Here is a 19,097-nt window from a genome sequence, read left to right as displayed (position 1 = left end):
TTCCCATCGCAAAGCCCAAGGAAAGGTCACGTACTTGTCCTTCCACCCATTTCTAGGGCAGGGGTTTCCGTGCAGGATAGAATAGGGACCAAGGAGGTGAAGGAGGGAGGCTGGGGGTGGCCAGTAGGGGCTGGTGAGGTCTGTGGTGAACTGGGAAGAACAAGCCCTTTCCAAAGCTGCTCCTCGGCCCTCCTGGCAGCTGCCCCTGGGGACTTGGGCCCAGAGTTTACAGATCCCGCCCCCCCCCCCCCCCCCCCGGTATCAAGAGAAGGTAGAAATCCAGACCTCTGTGTGACATTTCTGAACTCCACATGCTGGTGACTCAATTCAACACCACAGAGGAACTAAACATACAAAAAGAAGACATAAAGCAAACTAGCAAACACACCCAGAGCACAGCAGGGGGTCTGGCCTGGGCCACCAACGTTTGCAGCGTCTGATCTGGCTCCCCAGGTCATCAGGGAGGAGATGGGGGTCCACAGACCTGTAGTGACTTTCCCACAATCCCACAGTCGGCCAGCGAACGCTGACTCCCGAATCCCTCCTTTTCAGGGCATGCAGTAGGGAAAACAGGAGTGGGGTCGTGGAGGGTGTTGCAAGGACACTGATCTTTGGGCTGTTTATGGGCAGGAAAGGGAGTGAGGTCATACTCTCTTCCATGGACTCCCCATAGCAGCTATCAGCAGCCGAGCTCCAGGAAGCTCTCCCACCTTGGGAGCCTGCAGCCCATGAATCAGCACGTCCTCCCCGCATCGTCCCGCTTGAGTCACCGGTGTGAACACGCCGTGAGCATCAGCGATGCTTTTCACATGCCGTCCTCAACATTTCTGCCCTCTTTGGCTCCGCTCTGTTCTGACTCACCTCCACTTCGCTCGGAGTGTTCCTAGGAGAGCCAACTCTGATGCTTCTCTTCCTGCCCGCAGGTTCCTATTCTGTTACCTCTTGGACGTCTTTATCTTTCTGCTATCATGGTTTTCAGCCTCACTGACTTACTCCTCTTTAAAAAAAAAAACAAAAAACTAAGAATTTGATCCTTTCTGGCTCAATAATTCAATGAGGTCTTTCTTCCTCATCTACAGCGCTTTGATCTTTCCTTCAGAATTGTCCATCTTCCAGACAGAAGTGGTCCCTTACTATAGTGCTGGTGGAACTGGAAACTGGTACCCTAGTGCTGAAAGACTATATATGAAATATATACGAAAAACTTCAAAATGTCTATGACTTTTGACTGAGTTACCTTTATTCTAGGATCTGAGACTAAAGAATTAATCAGAAATTCGTAGGATTGTTTATATGCTGAGATGTCCACTGCCTGCTTCTTGTGACTTAGTGGCCAAAGGGCCAGCTGAGCTGTGGCTGAGTCTTGCCTCTGTCCCTTGGGAGATGTGCGGTATAGGACACGTTATTCCTGCACTTCCCCTCTGTAAAATGGGATTTTAGCGGTACCCGTTTTATAGGGCTATTTTTCAGGTTAAACGAGATGAATCTAAATAAAGGTGTTAGCACAGGGCCTGGCATATTCTAAGCATCCAGGACGGACGCCGCCCTGTTGTCATTCACGCAGCATTGCTCTGTTAATACAGTCCCATTCCCGGAGCCCTGAGGGGCAGCACGGATGTAATCTTACATGCAGATACTCTCTCTGACCCTCTGTGTCTTTTTCTCTCTCTTTTTATCTGCTTTGTCCTTCCATCCATCCATCCATCTGTGCAGACTGTTACCAAAAAATTGGCCTCTGTACCCCGAAAGATGAATTCAAATTCAGAGACAGAGTCCTTGGTGGCAACAGAAAAGAGCCGCTATATTGCTTTGCAGGCAGTGGGGAGTCACGGCGGCCTAACGCCTCAGAGACTGTGAGCCCACCTTGGGGCTGGGATCTCGAGGTTGTATAGGAAAACTGGACGGAGCAGAAGAGTGATAGCGGTCAGGGGCAGTTTGTGGTGCTGTGTTCTTCTTGGTCTTGGTAAGTCCGTCTGGCATCACAGAAAACTCCTTGGGTCTGTCCGTTCTTCTGAGGTCATCAACCACGACTTTCTGGAAAACAGCCGTGGGTTCAAGAATGTACAGGGAGGGCTGGGGGCTATTTCAGCCAAGCAACTGAGTGAGTAAACATAAAGAAAAACCATCGCCGTTTGGTCTTCGCAAAGCGCTGTCAGGCAGTTGCGGTCAATGTCCCGTATTACTCTCGGACAGAAGGAAAACCCAGTTCCTCCTGCTTCCTGCTCCACTCTTCTCCGCCTTTCCACCTACAACCTGTATTCTCATTTAGACACTTAAACATGTTATTTGCTGGGGGCAGGCTAAATCCTCCAGCCCCGTTTCCTCAAGTACTTGATAAAAAAGTAAATGGAGTGGATAATCAGCCCCTTTGGATGTTAATGAGTGTTCCCGGCAGAAGCAGAATGTGTATGGGGGGTGTGGGGGCCGTGGGGGGCCGGGGAGGAAGCCTCTCCCCGCGTCTGCCATTTCTCGGGTGCTCACAGCTCAGCATGACGCTGATACGGCGTATTTCGGGGTGGCTTACTCTGCCCCTTCGGACGAGAGCGTTGAGGACAAGTTGCTGTTGATCCCTTGGCCTTGTAAGCGCCCCACCCAGCATGAAAACTCAGATGTGACATTGGGGGTGGGAGGTGTGATCTCTCAGGAAGCATTCGGTGCAGATTCCAGAAACCTGAGTCATCTGGCCGAAGCCAAGACATTTCCTGGGGGGAGGGCACAGCTCAGCGGCAGAGCGGCGCTCAGCATGCACGAGGGCCTGGGCTCAGTCCCTGCTGGCCCCATTAAAATAAATAATCACCCCCCCCCCACCAAAAAAGCCCCACGTCTCCTGGCTTCCCCTCCCATTCCTGCCCTGACCCCGTGGCCACGTAGGAGCTGCTGCTCGATTTCCACACGTTCGTGAACCCCTCCCCCGCCCCGTTGCTGACTTCCTGCTTCACGCCATCGTGACCGGGAAGGACACTCGGCTATGCTAGGTGAGTACGGCCCAGAGACCTGCCGTGCACCCCAAGATCCTTCAAGGGCGTAGATCTCACGCTGTGTTCCTAACACACACGGGAAGCCGTAACCAAGCGGCTCCGGCAAGCGCTGGCAGGTGCTGGATCAGCCTGGGTTTGGCTCCCCCTCATGGGGGCAGAGGGTACAGCAACTCCCAGGGCTCCGGGCCCGTTTCGGGAAGAGATTGCGAGATGCGTGCGTTTGTGTGCGTATATATACATATGCATGTCCATGTCTACAGAGAGACATGCCTCCAGAAACCCGAAAGAGCAGGAGGCACGCTTGCGCCCTCTCAAACCACTCCCTCATGACAAAGGGACAGGAAGCAACTTAGCAGTGGGGACACCTGGTGGGCACCGCCTTGGCCAGGTGACCACAGTTAGCATCGCCGGGGCGGGGGAACTGACGCCCCTGCTCCCACGACAGGATGTGCCCGGAAGGAGGTGATTCCTGCAACCGCACGACAGTGGCCGCTGCGGGTCACCAGAGTCTAATCGAGAGACGGTGTCCGACAAGCGCACGCTGGGAATCACCTGCAAAACAACTCACGGGTGGCCCCCTTCCCCCAACAAAAAAGTCAAGGTCAGTGTCAAGGTCAAGAAAGACAAAGGAGAGCAGGGGGAGACGGCCAGTGGCGGCGGTGTCGGTTTGTTTGCTTTCGGTTTCGCCGTAACCGTTACTGGGACAACTGGCCAAACTGGAGTAAGGCCTGCCGCTCCGACGTGAGCGCGCGTCGATGTTAATTTCGCGATTTTGACGATTTTACTGTGGTTTACGTAAGAGGACTCCCTTGTTTTTAGGAGGGAAAAAAAGCACCACATTGAAGATTGAAGGGCAAAGGGGCATCGTGTTTGCAACTTCCTCTCACAGTTCAGAATATCTCCGTGTCCCTGGGGGAGGGGGGCCAGAAAAGTCAGACGCGGTGAAACATAACCGTGTGCAGTCTGAGTGAGAATTATTCGGACAACTTTCCCATATATTCAAAATTATTATTTTTTTAATGTTTAAAAAACAGTGATGAGGATTTAACTTTCCCTTAGGAACATCCAGCAAATATCTTTTCTACCTTCACTGGCTGGAATAATTGGGTCATGAGCTCATCTGGGTTGTAGACGGGGACCCAGGACACGTGGGAGGCGAGGGGAGGAGGGAGGAAGTGTCAGTTTCCACCCGAGTCCCCCATCACTCCCCCAAGACCAGGCATAGGTTAGCGTCCCCCACAGCACGTGGGACACACAGAACAAACATAGGTACTTCGACAAAACCCAGCAGACTTATCACCAATAGGAGCCAAATAAATGCCGAGCAGACCACTGCAGGGTCCACCCCGGGAGAGAGGTGTCCATTTCCACGTGTCCAGATTACAAAGAGGGATGCGGGCTCAAGACAGACATTCCGCTCAGTCATAGAAATTCGGGGAAAGCGACATTTCTCCCACATCGTCCGGGTTTTCTGTTTGTTTGTTTGTTTGTTTGCACGAGGTTTGGAGCTGCTGCATTTACTGTTGACGCACCGGTTAATCAGAGAAGGGAGGCCTCCTGCGTCTCCAGGTAACCACCTCTAGGCGTCAGCGTGGTCTGTCCTCCCCACTCACCCCAGCGTCACCCCTCCTCCTCCCTCCTCTTTCCCAGCAGAGCCATTTACACCTGCGTGTCATTTTCTTCCTCTCAGAGCTCCCCCTTCTCCTCCGGATGAGAAACGAATGATGCAGAGAAGAGAGGGAACAAAACTAGAGCAAGGAGCCCACAAGGGACTTTGTGGTCCTTGGTTTCTCACTCTCACTCGACCTCTCCCGAGGGTCCTGCTTTTTAAATTGAGACAGAAGGGGTGGGGGTCCAGAAATGTCCTTCAGTGGGGGTGGAGGGACACGGTGAAGCACAGACCTACAGAATACGGATGGGGATCTCGAAGGCTAAACTGTGGCTCTTCCCACAAAGAGACCAGGAAACTGTGTCCTGTGAGGACCGGGACGTCCAGGAAGCACAGGCAACCCCTTGATTCCAGGGTGCTTTCCTCGGGAAAACTGCTGCTGTCCGGGGCCAACAGGGAAGGAAACAGACGACCGAGAAACAGAAATGGAGAGGGAGAGAGAGCTCACACACACACACATGCACACGCACGTGCACACATGTACTTCACTGGTTCATCCAACAAATATTTATTGAGTTCCAGGCACTGTTTTAGGGGCTGTTGCAGGGTTTCCCATCCATGGTGCTCTCGGCATCTGGGGCTGGATCATTCTTTGCAGGGGAGGGGGGCGTCCCGTGCACTGCAAGGGGCTGAGCATCATCCCTGACCCCCACCCACCAGATGCCAGAAGCACCCTCCCAAGTCATGACAAGCAAAAGAGTGTCCAGGCACAGCCGGACATGCCCACCTGGGTGGGCACCTGTGTGCTGGTGGCACAGCGATGCTCAGGACAGAACCTCAGCCCCTCACTAAACTCATCACCCAGGGAAGGGACAACTCACAACAAACAAGGGACCAAGTGCCTCGTGCAGGAGAGGGGCAGCTGCAAAGAGGCAGAGAGACCGGGGGGGGGGGGGCTTGCAGAGAGGAACCCAGAGCTGCAGAGACAGCAGCTACAGGTGGAGAGAAACCCAGGGGCATGGAGAGCAGTGAGAACACAGAGTCCTCCCAAACAGAGACACGGAGGGTGGCGGGTGATCCTCGGATAAACAGAGCAGACACCTCCGGTTAGAAGGTCAGGGGGGAAACCGAGGTAGGCAAACGTATCCCTGCCTCCAAGCAGCCTTGTTCTGACCTCACAGAGCAGCGAAGGAAAGCCCCTCCCGTGGGTGGATCCTCGCCTGCCCTCACTGCTCCTTCCTCTGCACTGTCTCTCCCTCTTCTCCCCACCTGGTTTGCTGAGCACCCCCTCCCGAGCTTTCCAGCTTCTTCCTCCTCCTCCTCTCCCCTCAGGAGGCATAAAAGCTGGAGTCATGCAGGAGCTGGGACCCAGACCGGAGAGAGAGCTGGGGAGAGCTGCCAGCTGCAGTGAGGTGAGCAGGGAGGGGGGCAGCGGTCCTGGGAGGATGCAGGGAAGGCAGGAAAGGATGGGGACCTGGTGGTGGGGCCCAGGGGAGGGCAGGAAAAAGGATTGGAAGATCTGGGACAGTCTGGAGGAGGGAGTGAGAATCAGGCATTTCAGGGCATGGTTTTGGGCCAAAGAGAGTAGATGGGGGCAGGCTGGGTAGGAGATAGGAATGCCTCTGTGATTCTTAAACTTGGGTCACTCATGCATTGTGGGGTTTGGGGGCACATTTTTATGTATCGAATGTCCTATTACTTCCTTACTTCCTTGGGTGTTTTCCCTGCATCAGCTCTCTTCCTAAATAAATGTGCTCCACAAAAAACGCCAAGAAACTAGGAAGTGTTTGTTTTAATTGTCTATTGTATGTTTAAGACAAAAGGACGTAGAGAAAAATAATGCCATTTGCAGTGGCATAGATGGACCTGGAGGTCGTCATTCTAAGTGAAGTAAGCCAGAAAGAGAAAGAAAAATGCCATATGATGTCACTCATATGTGGAATTAAAAAAAAAAAAAAGGAAAGGAAAGGAAAAAAAGAGGATACTAATGAACTGATCTACAAAACAGAAACAGACTGGCAGATGTAGTAAACAATCTTCTGGTTACTGGGGAAAGGGCGTGGGAAGGGATACATTTGGGAGTTTGAGATTTGCAGATAATAACCACTACATATAAAAATAGATTTAAAAAACAAATGTCTTCTGTATAGTGCAGGAAACTATATTCAGTATCTTGTGATAACCTTTAATGAAAAAGAATATGAAAATGAATAGTTGTATGTATCTGCATGACTGGGACATTGTGTCCCAGAAATGGACACATTGTAACTGACTGTATGTCAATTAAAAAAAAAAAAAGACGTGGAGATGAACCTTCAGTTAACAATAAGGTAATCTGGTATAAGAGTTAAATTATAATGTGAAATTAAAGTATAATTTCACAATATAGATGCATGTCAAGCCACGCAGGACGCCTTAAGCGTCCACAGTGTTGTACGTCAATTACTTTTCAATAAAACTGGAAGGAAGACAAACAAGTTAGGAGAATACATCTCATGTTAACAAACAAAAAACTTAAAAAAGAAAACAACTCATGGAAAAGCCCACAGAAGCCTTGAAGGCGGTGGGAACGCCTCCCGCCTGATGGGGCGGTGGCGGCACCGCGGCGCGCACGGCCGCCGGTTCTCCCCAGAGGCGCGCTGTAAGTGCACGTGAGTCCTCCGCCCGTCAGTTACAGCCCAGTCAAGCTGCAAAATACGTAACAAACTCACGACCCTCTCTTTGCAGTGTTCTGTGGCCTCTAGCGCCCGCCCGGGCCCTCAGATGGCTCCGTCTGTCTGTCTGGTCCTCCTTGCCGTCCTGCTCAGCCTGGCGGAGACGCCAGCCTCCGCTCCTGTCCCCCGGGTGAGACCTCCTGTGCCCCTGCGCTCCCGCGGGACCCCCTCTCACCACCCTGCTAGGAGGACTGTTGCTAATTTTCCTGGCTGAACTGGGGACCAGGGAACAAGTTGTGAAAATATGAGAAGAAAGACAGGGACTGGCTTCATGTTCTTGGCCCCAGGGCTAGAATAGAACCCAGGTGGAACGCAGAGAGTCAGGGCCCAGCTCACCTGAACCAAAACCTTCCTAGCATCTAGCGTTAGCCCAGAGATGTCCAGAGAGGCCTTCCGAGGTAGGACTTACTGTCATTGTAAAATTGCAGGCAGGACAGTCACCTGCAGGGCTCACAAGGCACCAAGTGCCACCCCCACCCCCCCAAGTTCCTGGTTGGGCGAATCTGCATTTCTTATTGTATCTTTTTTTTTAATTTTATTTTTTACTATTTGCTGGGGGGGGGGTGATAATTAGGTTACTATTATTTATTTAATGGAGGTACTGGGGATTGAACCTCGTGCATGCCAAGCACACGCTCTACCACTAAGCTATACCCTTCCCCACAGCAGTGGTTTTCAAAGCTTTCTTTTTATTCCGAGTTGCTGGTCTTAGGAAGCCTTCAGTGTCCTCATTGGTGACTTCGGGTTAAGTGAACCCACTTCACAAGCTAGCGGTTAAGCGGTGTGCAGTCTGCCCCACGTCACCCCAGGCCTGTGGGCGCCGGCTCCCTCTCCGCTCTCTGAGAGTCTGTCTCTCTGTCTCTGTCCAGGGGCGAGGAGGCTGGACCCTCAACAGTGCCGGCTACCTTCTGGGTCCCGGTGAGCGAGCCCACTCTGAGCACTCCCTCCCTGTCTGGCGCCTGGGGCCAGTGCATTCGCAGCCCTGTAAAGACCCTCAGCTCACATTCACTGAAGCCCACGGGCTTTCCTTCCACTGTCTTGGGGGTTGGTCTAGTGGAGTAATGGGGGGTGGACCCCAGAGCCAGAGCATGGGGTTCAGGTCCCACCTCTTCCCCTGGCTTGGGATACAGCCTTAATCTCTCCACACCTCCGTGTCCTCGTCTGTGACGATGCGTATAACCATGGCCCCTGCTGCGCGGGGCTGTCGTGAGGATCAGATAAATTAGATCGACACCTGGCTTGCTCCTCCACCCCCCTTCCCCCAAGCGCTCTTCCTTGGGCACCTGTTGTATAGGTGGCAGTGTGCCACTTGGCGACAGCTAGATCAGTTGCATGCCGAGATCCCTGCGCTGCAGCGGTGTGGCAGGGCAGAAAGGAAGTGATCTTTGGATCCAGACGGAGGAGGGTTCCAACCCCACTTCCACCACGTAGCCCTGGGGTAACTTGGAGCAGGAGACTGTACTTTCAGAGCCAGGATCTCCTCCCTGGCAAGTAGGGACTGTCGGCGTGCACCCTGCCCCCGGCTTCAGTGGAGGCGGGACTGCGGGATTCAGGGTGTTGTCTCTGCCGTTTAACGATCCCCTCGTCTTGCTCCTCCCACCCGTCCTCAGTGCCCCCTCCTCCCCCGAGGGCTGACGGAGGCAGGGAGGAGAAGATGGCCCTCGGGACCCTAGACCTGTGGAAAGCCATTGGTGAGTGAACGGGGAGCGAGACCCCTCTTCCTCTCCAGCACTCTCTTTCGCCGCCCCACTGCTGGCCTTGCAGACGCGGGCTCCAGCCCTTGCTCTGCCCCTTACTAGTTGAGGGAGCTTGAGCAGGGGTTGCAGCTTGCTTTAAAGGCCTAAAACGGCGTTATGAAAACCACCTCACAGTGGAAGCAAGCACGGAGGACTCCTAGAGGGGAGCCTGGTACATGGCGGGAACTAGCTAAGGCATGGTCGTCCTAAGTATTATCTCCGTGCAAGGCTCTCCATCCCCTTCCTCTTTGCTCCTCCCTGGTCCTGTTACCTCATCTTCTCACCTGGCCGAGGACCATCTCTGAGATTCCCCTCCATTCCCATTGCACGTCTCAAGGGAGAGAGCCTTGGAGGTGCACGGGGCTTGGGAGCCCTGGGTAGACACACTGTGAAGGCAGTGTTTGACTTGACTGGAATCTGCTCACCATCGCCACCTGCCAGGTGGGGGCAGTTCAGTGCCTCTCAGGCAGTTCCTTCGCAACCTCTGCACTGTTGACATTTGGGGCTGAAATGTCATGCACACGGGGGGATGTTGAGCAGAATCCCTGGCCTCCACCCACTAGATGGCACAGGACCTCCAAGTTAGGACAACGAAAAATGTCTTATGTGGCTGAACGTCTCCCGCGGAGGAAGAGAGGGTGGGCGGTGGGGAACGCTTGCCCCTGGAGGAGAGCCACCAAGTGCTGTAAGGTTCCGAGGAGATAAAGGAAGCAGAGCCACGAGGGACGGGACAAGGTGGGGAACTGAGTGGCCTGGAGGAATAACGAGTTTTGTCTTTCTTCTTAGATGGGCTCCCTCACTCCCAGTCCCAGCTGGCCTCCAGGAGGGGTCTGAGGGAGACTTTCGCCAAACCAGAGATTGGAGGTAAAGCTGGGCAAATATGGAAGAGAGTTGGGGGAGCGATGGGACAAGAACAGGCGAAAAAGTAGCAGAACCTGAAGGATCGGAGGATCAGGGAGGAAACTGAAATCACCCAAGGCCCCCCTCACCCAAACCCACAGCTCCTGCCCGGCCATACGTCCTCAGCGCTGAACTCCCTTCCTGGCTTTGACCGCTCACTGCCACTCTGTTCCTTCACTTCAGATCCTGCCTCACTGCCCAGCTCTAATGTGCCAACCAGCCCCCGATGTCTCTCCACAATCTGGCATTTTTCCTAATTATGATTCCCCCCACCCAAACCTGCGTCCCCCCAAAATCCCCCCCAAGCTCAGCCGTAGCTGAGACATTGACCTTACGGTTCAATTCCAGCTCGACCTCTCTTCCAAATGAGATCCTTATTTCCAGCCTCTAAACTCACTCCGAACTCCCCTGCACTCAGCCACATACGCCCTTCTGTCCCCACTCCGGCTTCCGGTTTCCTGGGAACCCTGGGTCCGATTACTCTAGGATGTTTGCACCAGCTCTTGCTTCAATCCGGAACGTTCTGTGTCCAGAGCTGCGCATGGCTAGATCCTTCATGTTGTTCAGAAGTCAGTTCAGTCATCACTTCCACCTGAGAGGTTCTCCCTGCCCTCTGGCATAAACCTGTTTCATCTGCTTCTGTCATCTTGCTTTATTTTAATTGTAACATTGGTCACTCTGCGATTCTTCCTTCTCATGTATTTATCTGCTTATACTCTGTCTTCTCCAATAAATCTAAACTCCACGTGCGTAGAGACCGTCTGCCTTGCTCAAGGCCCAGCACGGTGGAGGCTGCGTTGTGGGGACTTGGTAAATATTTGCGCTTGATAAATATTTGTTACATGAATGAACTAAATTATCCAAATGCAGGCTTCACGTGCCACCTTCCCACCCAGCCACGATCTTGGTCAGCGATCCAGCCCCAGCTTTGCCTGCCTTCCTCCAGCTGGATTTCCACCCCAACTCTGCCTCTCACTCCTATTTTGGGAAACTAACACCATGTCTTTATCCCACTGTACTAATCCTTTGAAAAGCATTTCTTGGAGATCAGCCAACCTTGGACATGACACCCCTCCTGAGTTTACTAACTCCCACTCCATCCTGGGCTACACTCTGGCTCTTGAAAACACCCACCACCACCACGTACCACCTTAAAACGGGGGTGGGAAGGGGAGACGGGAAGGCTCCTGGATCTGAGACGACCCGACGAGACCTCCGTCTCTAACTTCACCACCCGCCTCGAGGACTTGCTTTGGGTGGTGGTTTTGAGCAGAACCACTCAAAACTCCCCTCTTCCTCCCCCACAGGCCTGGGCGTGCTCGGCGAGAAAGTTCCCAAAGAGGAGGACCTCCTGCAGTCAGAGGTGTCTCCAAACGTCCGCTCCAGCTCCTCCTGAAACCCTGTGGAGACAGCCTCTCCTGAGACTGAGATCCTGAAATTAAACCCCAGAACCTCGGGAAGAAAATTCGGAGCGTTTGAAGAATGATTCTCAAAAGTCCCTGGACTGTCTCAGGTTTTACTTGGAATAAGTATGAAGTGATGTCGACCAACTCAAGAATAATTCTGGGGGGGAGGGTGTGGCTCAGTGGCAAAGTGTGTGCCTAGCATGCATGAGGTCCTGGGTTCGATCCCTGGTACCTCCATCAGGAAAAATAAATAAATAAACCTAACTACCCCCCCAAAAAAGAATAATTCTGGCACCATTTAGGAGCTCCTGAGAGTAATCAGGGAAAACTCCCGCAGCGCGTTTAAAGTAGTCGAGCTCTTGGCATCACCTCGCTCATCACGTGAGCTATTGGCTAATATAACATCGATATCCTGTTTAATGCTGAGATGCTCGGACGACGCGATGGGAAAAGATCCTCGAAGGTAGCATGCTTGCCCTTCCCCGCTCCTCTACCCAACCCGAGCCTCCTCCAGCCAGGAGTGGAGACGGGTCCTCTGCTGCAGGATGGAGAAAATAAAGTATTTCTTTTCAAATAATCCTTTCTCCTTACTGATTTGGGGGGGGTGGTCGGGGGAGGTAATCGGGTTGGTTTGTTTGTTTAATGGAGGTACAGGGGGTTGTTCAGAAAGAGGGCGCACAACACGGTGATGGTAACACGCAGGTTGGCAGAGAACTACCAAAGACCAGGGAGAGTTCTGGAAGGCTTAACAGGGACGCCGCTACAGGCACCAGCGGGCCACCCTGGCAAGGGGCGCCTGCGGGAGCCCCGAGGGTGGGTGTGCGGGGTCTCTTTTGGGGGGGAGGGGGCTGTGCACACGAGGAGGGGGATGTGTGATCAGCTCGTGCACAGGTCCCTGACTGGTTGTAAGATCCGTTAGGGACTCCCCTGAACACTAGGCTTCCGACTCTGATGTGAGGCCAGCCCGCCCTGGGTACCGTGAGCCGGGCTGCCTCCTGGGCCGGTGAGTTTTGCCAGGATAAACACACATCAGGAGTTGCTTTCTGTCTTGCAGAAATGCAGGTGTGCGGAGGGCCCTGCGGTGGGGGGTGGGGGTTAAGGTGTCAGTGGCTCCGGGCACAGGGAGCCCAGGGTGGGGGTTTTATGACTCAAGAGGTGCTGGCCCACTCCTCCTGGAGGGGGGACTGTGGCGTTCTTAGCTGAGGAGGTGGAAGAGGGCATTGAGAGGGGGTGACAGACTGAAGACACAGGTGGGCAGAGCGCCTACCGTTAACATCCCTTCAGTAAATATTACTGAGTGTGTGCAGAATTCAGGCTGTGGGACAAGTGGGTAGCAAAACACACACACAAATCCTTGCCCTGTTGGTGCCTGCATTCCAGGAGAGAAAGAACTTGGGCATTGAAATAAACTAATAAATAAAACATGTAGTGTTCCCTACAGTGGTGAGTGTTACGGAGAAAACTGAAGCAGAGACGGGGGAGAGGAAGTTCCGAAGGAGCCTGGACTTCCCAGTGTGCGGCCGGGGAGGTGTGAAGGAGGAGGGGATGCAGCCAGAAGGATGAGTGGAAGAAGAGAATGCCAGGCAGACTGGGGACCAGGGGCCAGTGCTCAGGGTGGGAGTCACATTCTGGATGCATTTGCAGGTAGAGCTCAAAGAATTCTCTGAAGGACTTGCTCTGTGATTTGAGAGAGCAGTCAAAAATGAGATCCTGTTTTTCTTTTTTTAATGGAGGTGCTGGGGCTTGAACCCAGGGCCTCGTGCATGGTAAGCGCATGCTCTACCACTAAGCTCTACCCTCCCCTGAGCCCCACTTTTTTAATCTAAGTGAATGGAAGGATGGAGCTGCCACTGAAGGATACAGGAAGCTGTGCACAGTGCAGCTTTCTGGGGGAGACCAGGAGCTCCTTTCTGGATATATTAAGGTTGAGGTTACCTACTGGTTACCTGTGGGGTAGGCAGCTGGCAGGTGGACATGCAAATCTGGAGTTCAGAGGAGAGGTGCAAATGGACAGAATTTGGAGCATCAGTGGTATTTAGATGGAAAATAGAAAAGAGGTCCAAGGGAGACTCTGGCCTGGCCAACAACCCGACACACAGCTCTCCTGGCCTCCCTCCCAGGCTGGACGGCCATAATCATCTAGGGCCAGTCCTTGGACTACCTTTGTTTCTGAGGTTTCATGCAGGGCAATCAGAGTAAAGGGAGAAAGTTGTGCCTGAGTCCTCATTGCTCCCATCACCATCTCCCTGCAGAAGCGGTGAATGTGTCTGCAGAGGAAATGGGGAGCCCTTTGTAAGAGGGAGAAGACTTCAGTGCCCAGTGCAGATCACCCTCCATGTGCTCCAGTGAGTAACAAATTTTGCCAAGGACGTGGAGAAAAGGGAACGTTCATGCACTGTAGGTGGGAATGTAAATTAGCACAGACACTATGGAAAACAGTATAGAGGTTACTAAAAAACCAAAAGTAAAACTCCCAAAATACCCTCCAAGTCCACTCTGGAGTGTATATTCAGAGAAAATGAACAAAAACACTAATTCAAAAAGATATATGCAAAACCCAAAAATTCAAAACAAAGATATACACACCCCAGTGTTCAAAGCACTATTTACAATAGCCAAGATATGGAAACAACCTAAGTGCCCATCAGCAGATGAATGGATAAAGAAGATGTGGTATATATATATAATGGAATATTACTCAGCCATAAAAAAATGAAAATTTGCCATTTGCAACCACCTGGATGGACCTATTATGCTTAGTGAAATGTCAGACAGAGAAAGACAAATACTGTATGTTTTCACCTATATGTGGAATCTAAAAAATAACACAAATGAATGAATGTAACAAAACAGAAGCAGACTCACAGATACAGAGAACAAGCTAGTGGTTACCAGCGAGGAGAGGGAAGCGGGGAGGGGCAGCATAGGGGTAGTGGATTAAGGGACACAAACTACTGTGTATAAAATAAATAAGAACAAGGACGTAATGTACAGCACAGAGAATAGAGCAGATGCTGTGTAAGTTTCAATGAAGTGTAATCTGTAAAGAGATTGAATCACTATGTCATACGCCTGAAACTAATATAATACTGTAAGTCAATTTGACTTCAATTTTTTAAAAAAATGACAAGTCCTAATGAGTAGAGGCAGCAGCTGGGAGAGGATCCTGAGCTCAGAAGAGTCAGGTGAGGGGCACTCAAGACTAAGGGGGTAAAGCTCGAGGGGAGGGTGTAGCTCAGGGGTAGAGTGTGTGCTTAGCATGCACGAGGTCCTCGGTTCAATCCCCAGCACCTCCATTAAATAAAGGAACACATAAAACCTAACCACCACCCCTACAAAAGACAAAACAAAGAGCAAAGGGGAAGATAGCAGACACATATCTGGCCACAATCCCTCCTCAGTCAAGTTCCCCAAAGTAGACTTTTAAAACACTTAATTAAGTAATTTTAAATCACAGTAAAATTTGAAATTGACCATTTTAACCCTGGTGACAGGACAGTTCATCGACGTTCAGTCATTCGCTTTGTCATGCAACCATGGCCACCACCCTTCTCCAGAACTCTTGTCATCGTGCAAAACTGAAGCTGCCCCCATTAAACGGGACCTGCCCGTGACCCCTCCCGCGGGCCCTGGGAACCAGCTCCTACTTCCGGTCTGGAATCAGCACTCGCTCTTTGGTGGCGGGCCTGTTTTGCTTGGCGTAGTGTCCTCCAGGTTCGTCTGGGTTGTAGTGTCTGATGGGATTTGCCTTCCTGTTAAGGCTGAATTATAAGCCATCTCACCCCGGGAGCTTCAATTTAAAACAATGAAAAGCCCCACCCTCGACCGAGTAATGAGCCCCTCTGAGGGTGGGGCAGAGGCCTGGGTGACGCGTTTCTGTTTGTCCCGCTGTTCCGGTGGCTCTGCGACGGCTGGGAGTCTCAGGTTTAGGGAGGGCTCTCTTCAGTACTGGCTTCCATGGGGGAGGGGCACTGAAATTTGGGGCCCTCTCTGCAGTTTTCCCTGGAAGGTTGGATCCTACTAAAGAGAGTGGATTAACTGTGGGTTAATCTCCACTCCTCTCCTAGAGGGCACTGGAGCAAGGACAGATGATTCTCTGGCTTAATACACTTTGCCAGGAGTAAAAGCCACAGCCAACACCCCCATCCCAGGGTTTCCCAGCCCGGGTTCTGCCGACATGTCTGATGGGGTCACTCTGGTGTGTGGGGGGCTGTCTTACATGCGCGCTGTGGGATGCTGAGCCGCCACCCTGGTATCTACACTCCAAATGGCAGGAGCACCCTCTCTCCAGTTGTAACAACCAAAAACATCTCTAAACATCTGCTGAATGTCCACTTGGGGCAAAGTTACCCTGGCTGAGAATCCCTAGTCTTTCCCCTCCCCCCCACCCCGGGCTCTGGGGGTCGAACCCAGGACCTCATGCACACCTAGCGGATGCTTTACCACTGAGCTATTACCCTCCCCTCTGAGAATGCCTGTCTTAAAGGATATTAACTTACACTTGTCTCCAAATAAGGAGACAACTAATTCCAAAAAAAAAAAAAAAAAAAAAAATCAACTGAGACTATGAAAACTGGACACCTTTAGAAAAAGGGGTGTTAGAACCATCATCCGAGAAATGTAAATGCTCATAATAAGGAAAGAAATTAGCAAGACGAAATGAGGACTAAAATTCAAAAACACAAATGCAGTTAAATATTAGTTAAGAAAAATACATAATAGTTGAACTAAAGAACAAATTAGGTGGGACGTACGGCAGGATGGACACCACAGAAAAGCAAATCGGAGAAGTGGGAGGAAATACGGGGGAAAGTGCAAAGGATCTAGAGGCAAAACGAGACGGCAGGAGTCCCCCACAGAGAGGAAGGCAAAAAGTGGGGAGAGGAAATACCGGAGGAAGCAGTGAAGATAAATTCCGTAAGGCTGCAGACGAAGGACCTCTCAGACGGGTAGGGATCTTAAGTCCAGACAGGAAAAACCTAGGCCCAGTCACAAAAGTGTGAATTTCAAAAATACCTAAAATGAAGAGAAAGAAATTTACAAACGTTCCATGCACGTCGTTTCCCCAGGAAGACTGCCCGGCAACGCTGGTGCAGGAAGACAGTGAAGCAACACTTCCCCAGTGTCAAAAAAAATCATGCAGATACAGGCTTCTGTCCAGGCACGTAGCCACTCCAACGGAGGGCGCACGGAAAGCACATTCTCGGTTGTACAAGGTAATTTATAGCCATATTTTTAAACACCTGATGGAAGATCTCAATAAATAGCACAGAACTTTGGATGTCTCATCTCTCCGTCTGTCAGTTTATGTACGTATGTTCCTCTGTTTGTCTGCCTATAGATTACATGTGTATCAACTGTGTGTGTGTGTGTAACTGTCTGTCACCTGCCAGTCTGTCTAGGTGGGTATGCACCTATCCTTTCTGCCTGCCTGCCTGTCTGTCTGTCCATCTATCGATCTGTCCACCCGGCATCTGCCGTCTGTCTATCCATGCACTACATGTGTGTGCAGCTGTCTATCGCGTGTGCAGGTATGAAGGGGTCTGTCTGCCTCTGTGTGTATGTACATGTCCATCTGTACTGTCTGCATGTCTACATACCATTATAGAGCCATCATCTGTTCATCCATCCATCAGATGTGCGTGTATGTAAGTGCGTGCGAATCTCTCGGTCCACCCAGCGACTGACCTGCCGCCTGTCTCCGTGTGTGCCCGTCTGCCTATCCCACCTGCTTCCCTCCCTCCTCCAGCTATCTGCCTGTATACTGTGTATGGGTGCGTGCATGGATGCGTGCATGTGTGTATTTTCCCATCATCTGCCCACCTATGTGTTATGTGTGTACGTATCTGTTCATCTGTGACCTGTCTGTCTGCCTAGGTATGTATGCACCTGTTCATCTCTCCTATTTATCCATCATCTGTCTATACACTTCCCTGTCATCATCTGCTTATCAACACAGTATGTACGCATGTATCTGTCACTATGTATACGGATGTATCTGTCATCTGTCTCTCTGTCTGTTCGTGTGTTGCTCTGTCTGTCTGTCTTAGCCATTACCTATCCTTCTATCACTGATGTATGTACTATGCGTGTGTGTATCTATCACCTGTCTGTGTACCTATCATGTATGTGTGCATCATCTATCAATCGATCGATCGATGCCTCTCTGTGTCTCCCTGTCATCTGTGTGTGTACATATGTACATGTGTATGAGGATGTAGGCGCCTTGAACAGATGACGGTTTCTCCTGATGGAGTTTCCATGGGAAATGGAATCTGAGTGGATTATCTAAAACGGTTCATTTCATGGTCTTCAACCAATCGCTCCAGTCCCTGGGCTGACTGCATACCTGGGATTTCTCTGTATAAATAGAGGCCTGTGAGCTCCAGGCACAGACTGAGAGCCAGTCCCAGCCTCAAGGAGGCTGAAGACAAGAGGAGTCGAAGGAGGTAAGTTATGGGCAAGAATGGGTCCTGACTGCGATTGAAAATTAGGCAGACTGAGGTTTGTTTTAAAAAGCCTTGGCTTTCTAGTCACCGGGCATTCGCTCGGAGACCCTGTGAAAACGACGCATCTCCCCTGAACCCCGTATTGACTGCGCTTGGCTGCTGAGCCCTTCTGTGGACTGAGAGCAGTGTTTCCACACTCATGCTGTGGGTGGTTCATTTGTTTAAACAAGGGTTTCTGAACTGCGGACCTATGGACATTTTTGGAGAGATGATTTTTGTTGTTTGCAGGGAGGAGAGGGCTGTCCCTCTTTGACTTTGCAGGATGTTTCGCAGTGTCCCCCTCCGCTCCGCCCCACCTCCCCCTTGCCCAGGGTGTGACCACCAAAAGTGTCCCCACGGGCATTGGCAAATGTCCCCGGGTGGTGGGGGACAGGGTGGCAAAAACCACCCCCATCGAGAACCACTATTTTTTTTTTTAGTTCTTTTGGGGACAGCTAACTAGGTTTACTTATTTCATTTTTTTTTAGAGGAGGGACTGGGGATTGAATTCAGGACCTTGTGCATGCTAAGCTTGCACTCTACCACTGAGCCACACCCTCCCCAGGACCACTGCTGTAAGCCTCAACATCCACAGCCAGTAACAGTGTGCTGGGCGTGCCATCCGCCTCCTCTTCACTGATCCTCCACCTCGGTGGTGACTTTTATCGTCCCCACTTTATGGAGAGGTGGCTAAATCATCTCCTCAGAGATACCACAGCTAAAGACGGGGTAGAGCCTTGACTGCAAAGAACAATGAGCTAAGATAAGCTTCCTTAAATGGTGTGGGATAAGAAAAGGTAGACCACGATGGGTTTTAAGCAAACGGGCTACCTTGGAATTCTTCTGAATAGGATTTAGATTTTGAGGAGATTCCTGACCGTGTGTGTCCCACTCTTGCTTAAAAAGCACCTGTGGGCTTTGGACTCTCCACTGGGTAAAACTGGACTTTGAAGACAGGACCCGACAGCCACCTCCTGGTCCCATCAGAATCAGAGCCCAGGTTTCTGCACCTGGCGCCCCGTGGCTCCCACCCAGCTGGGCTGACCCCCCCCCCCCACCCGAGGCAGAAATATTGTGTGCCCTGCTCTGAATTCTTCCTCCTATGGTTCTGCTTATTGCTGTGATGTGAAAAGAACCCGAACTGATTACACATTCCCAGCGGAATCCCTGCCTCCTCCCACGTTTCCAGGAACATGAGACAGCTTTGATTTCGCAGGATTTCAGGACCTCAGGCTGTCTTTCCTCACATCTCTGTGTTTGCCCCCG

General features: G+C 51.6%; 1 protein-coding gene across 2 annotated transcripts; it reads left to right on the top strand.

Annotated features, from left to right (window-relative positions):
- The first annotated feature begins 2,708 nt into the window (after positions 1-2,708).
- GALP (galanin like peptide) lies at positions 2,709-11,920 on the top strand. Of its 2 annotated transcripts, XM_010961940.3 has the most exons (9): positions 2,709-2,975; positions 3,424-3,579; positions 4,479-4,547; positions 5,920-5,999; positions 7,315-7,431; positions 8,171-8,219; positions 8,912-8,992; positions 9,824-9,901; positions 11,245-11,920. In XM_010961940.3, exons 4-9 carry the CDS (start codon positions 5,940-5,942, stop codon positions 11,331-11,333), a joined length of 474 nt encoding a protein of 157 aa, XP_010960242.2. In that variant the 5' UTR covers positions 2,709-2,975; positions 3,424-3,579; positions 4,479-4,547; positions 5,920-5,939; the 3' UTR covers positions 11,334-11,920. The 2 variants fall into 2 exon arrangements, with proteins under 2 accessions (XP_010960242.2, XP_010960241.2); XM_010961939.3 differs by having other exon boundaries at positions 2,711-2,975; positions 3,424-4,547.
- The last annotated feature ends 7,177 nt before the right edge of the window (positions 11,921-19,097 follow it).

The sequence above is a fragment of the Camelus bactrianus genome, chromosome 9, assembly GCF_048773025.1.
Source record: "Camelus bactrianus isolate YW-2024 breed Bactrian camel chromosome 9, ASM4877302v1, whole genome shotgun sequence".
Classification (NCBI taxonomy): Eukaryota; Metazoa; Chordata; class Mammalia; order Artiodactyla; family Camelidae; genus Camelus; species Camelus bactrianus.
This window is presented reverse-complemented; position numbering and strand designations above follow the sequence as displayed.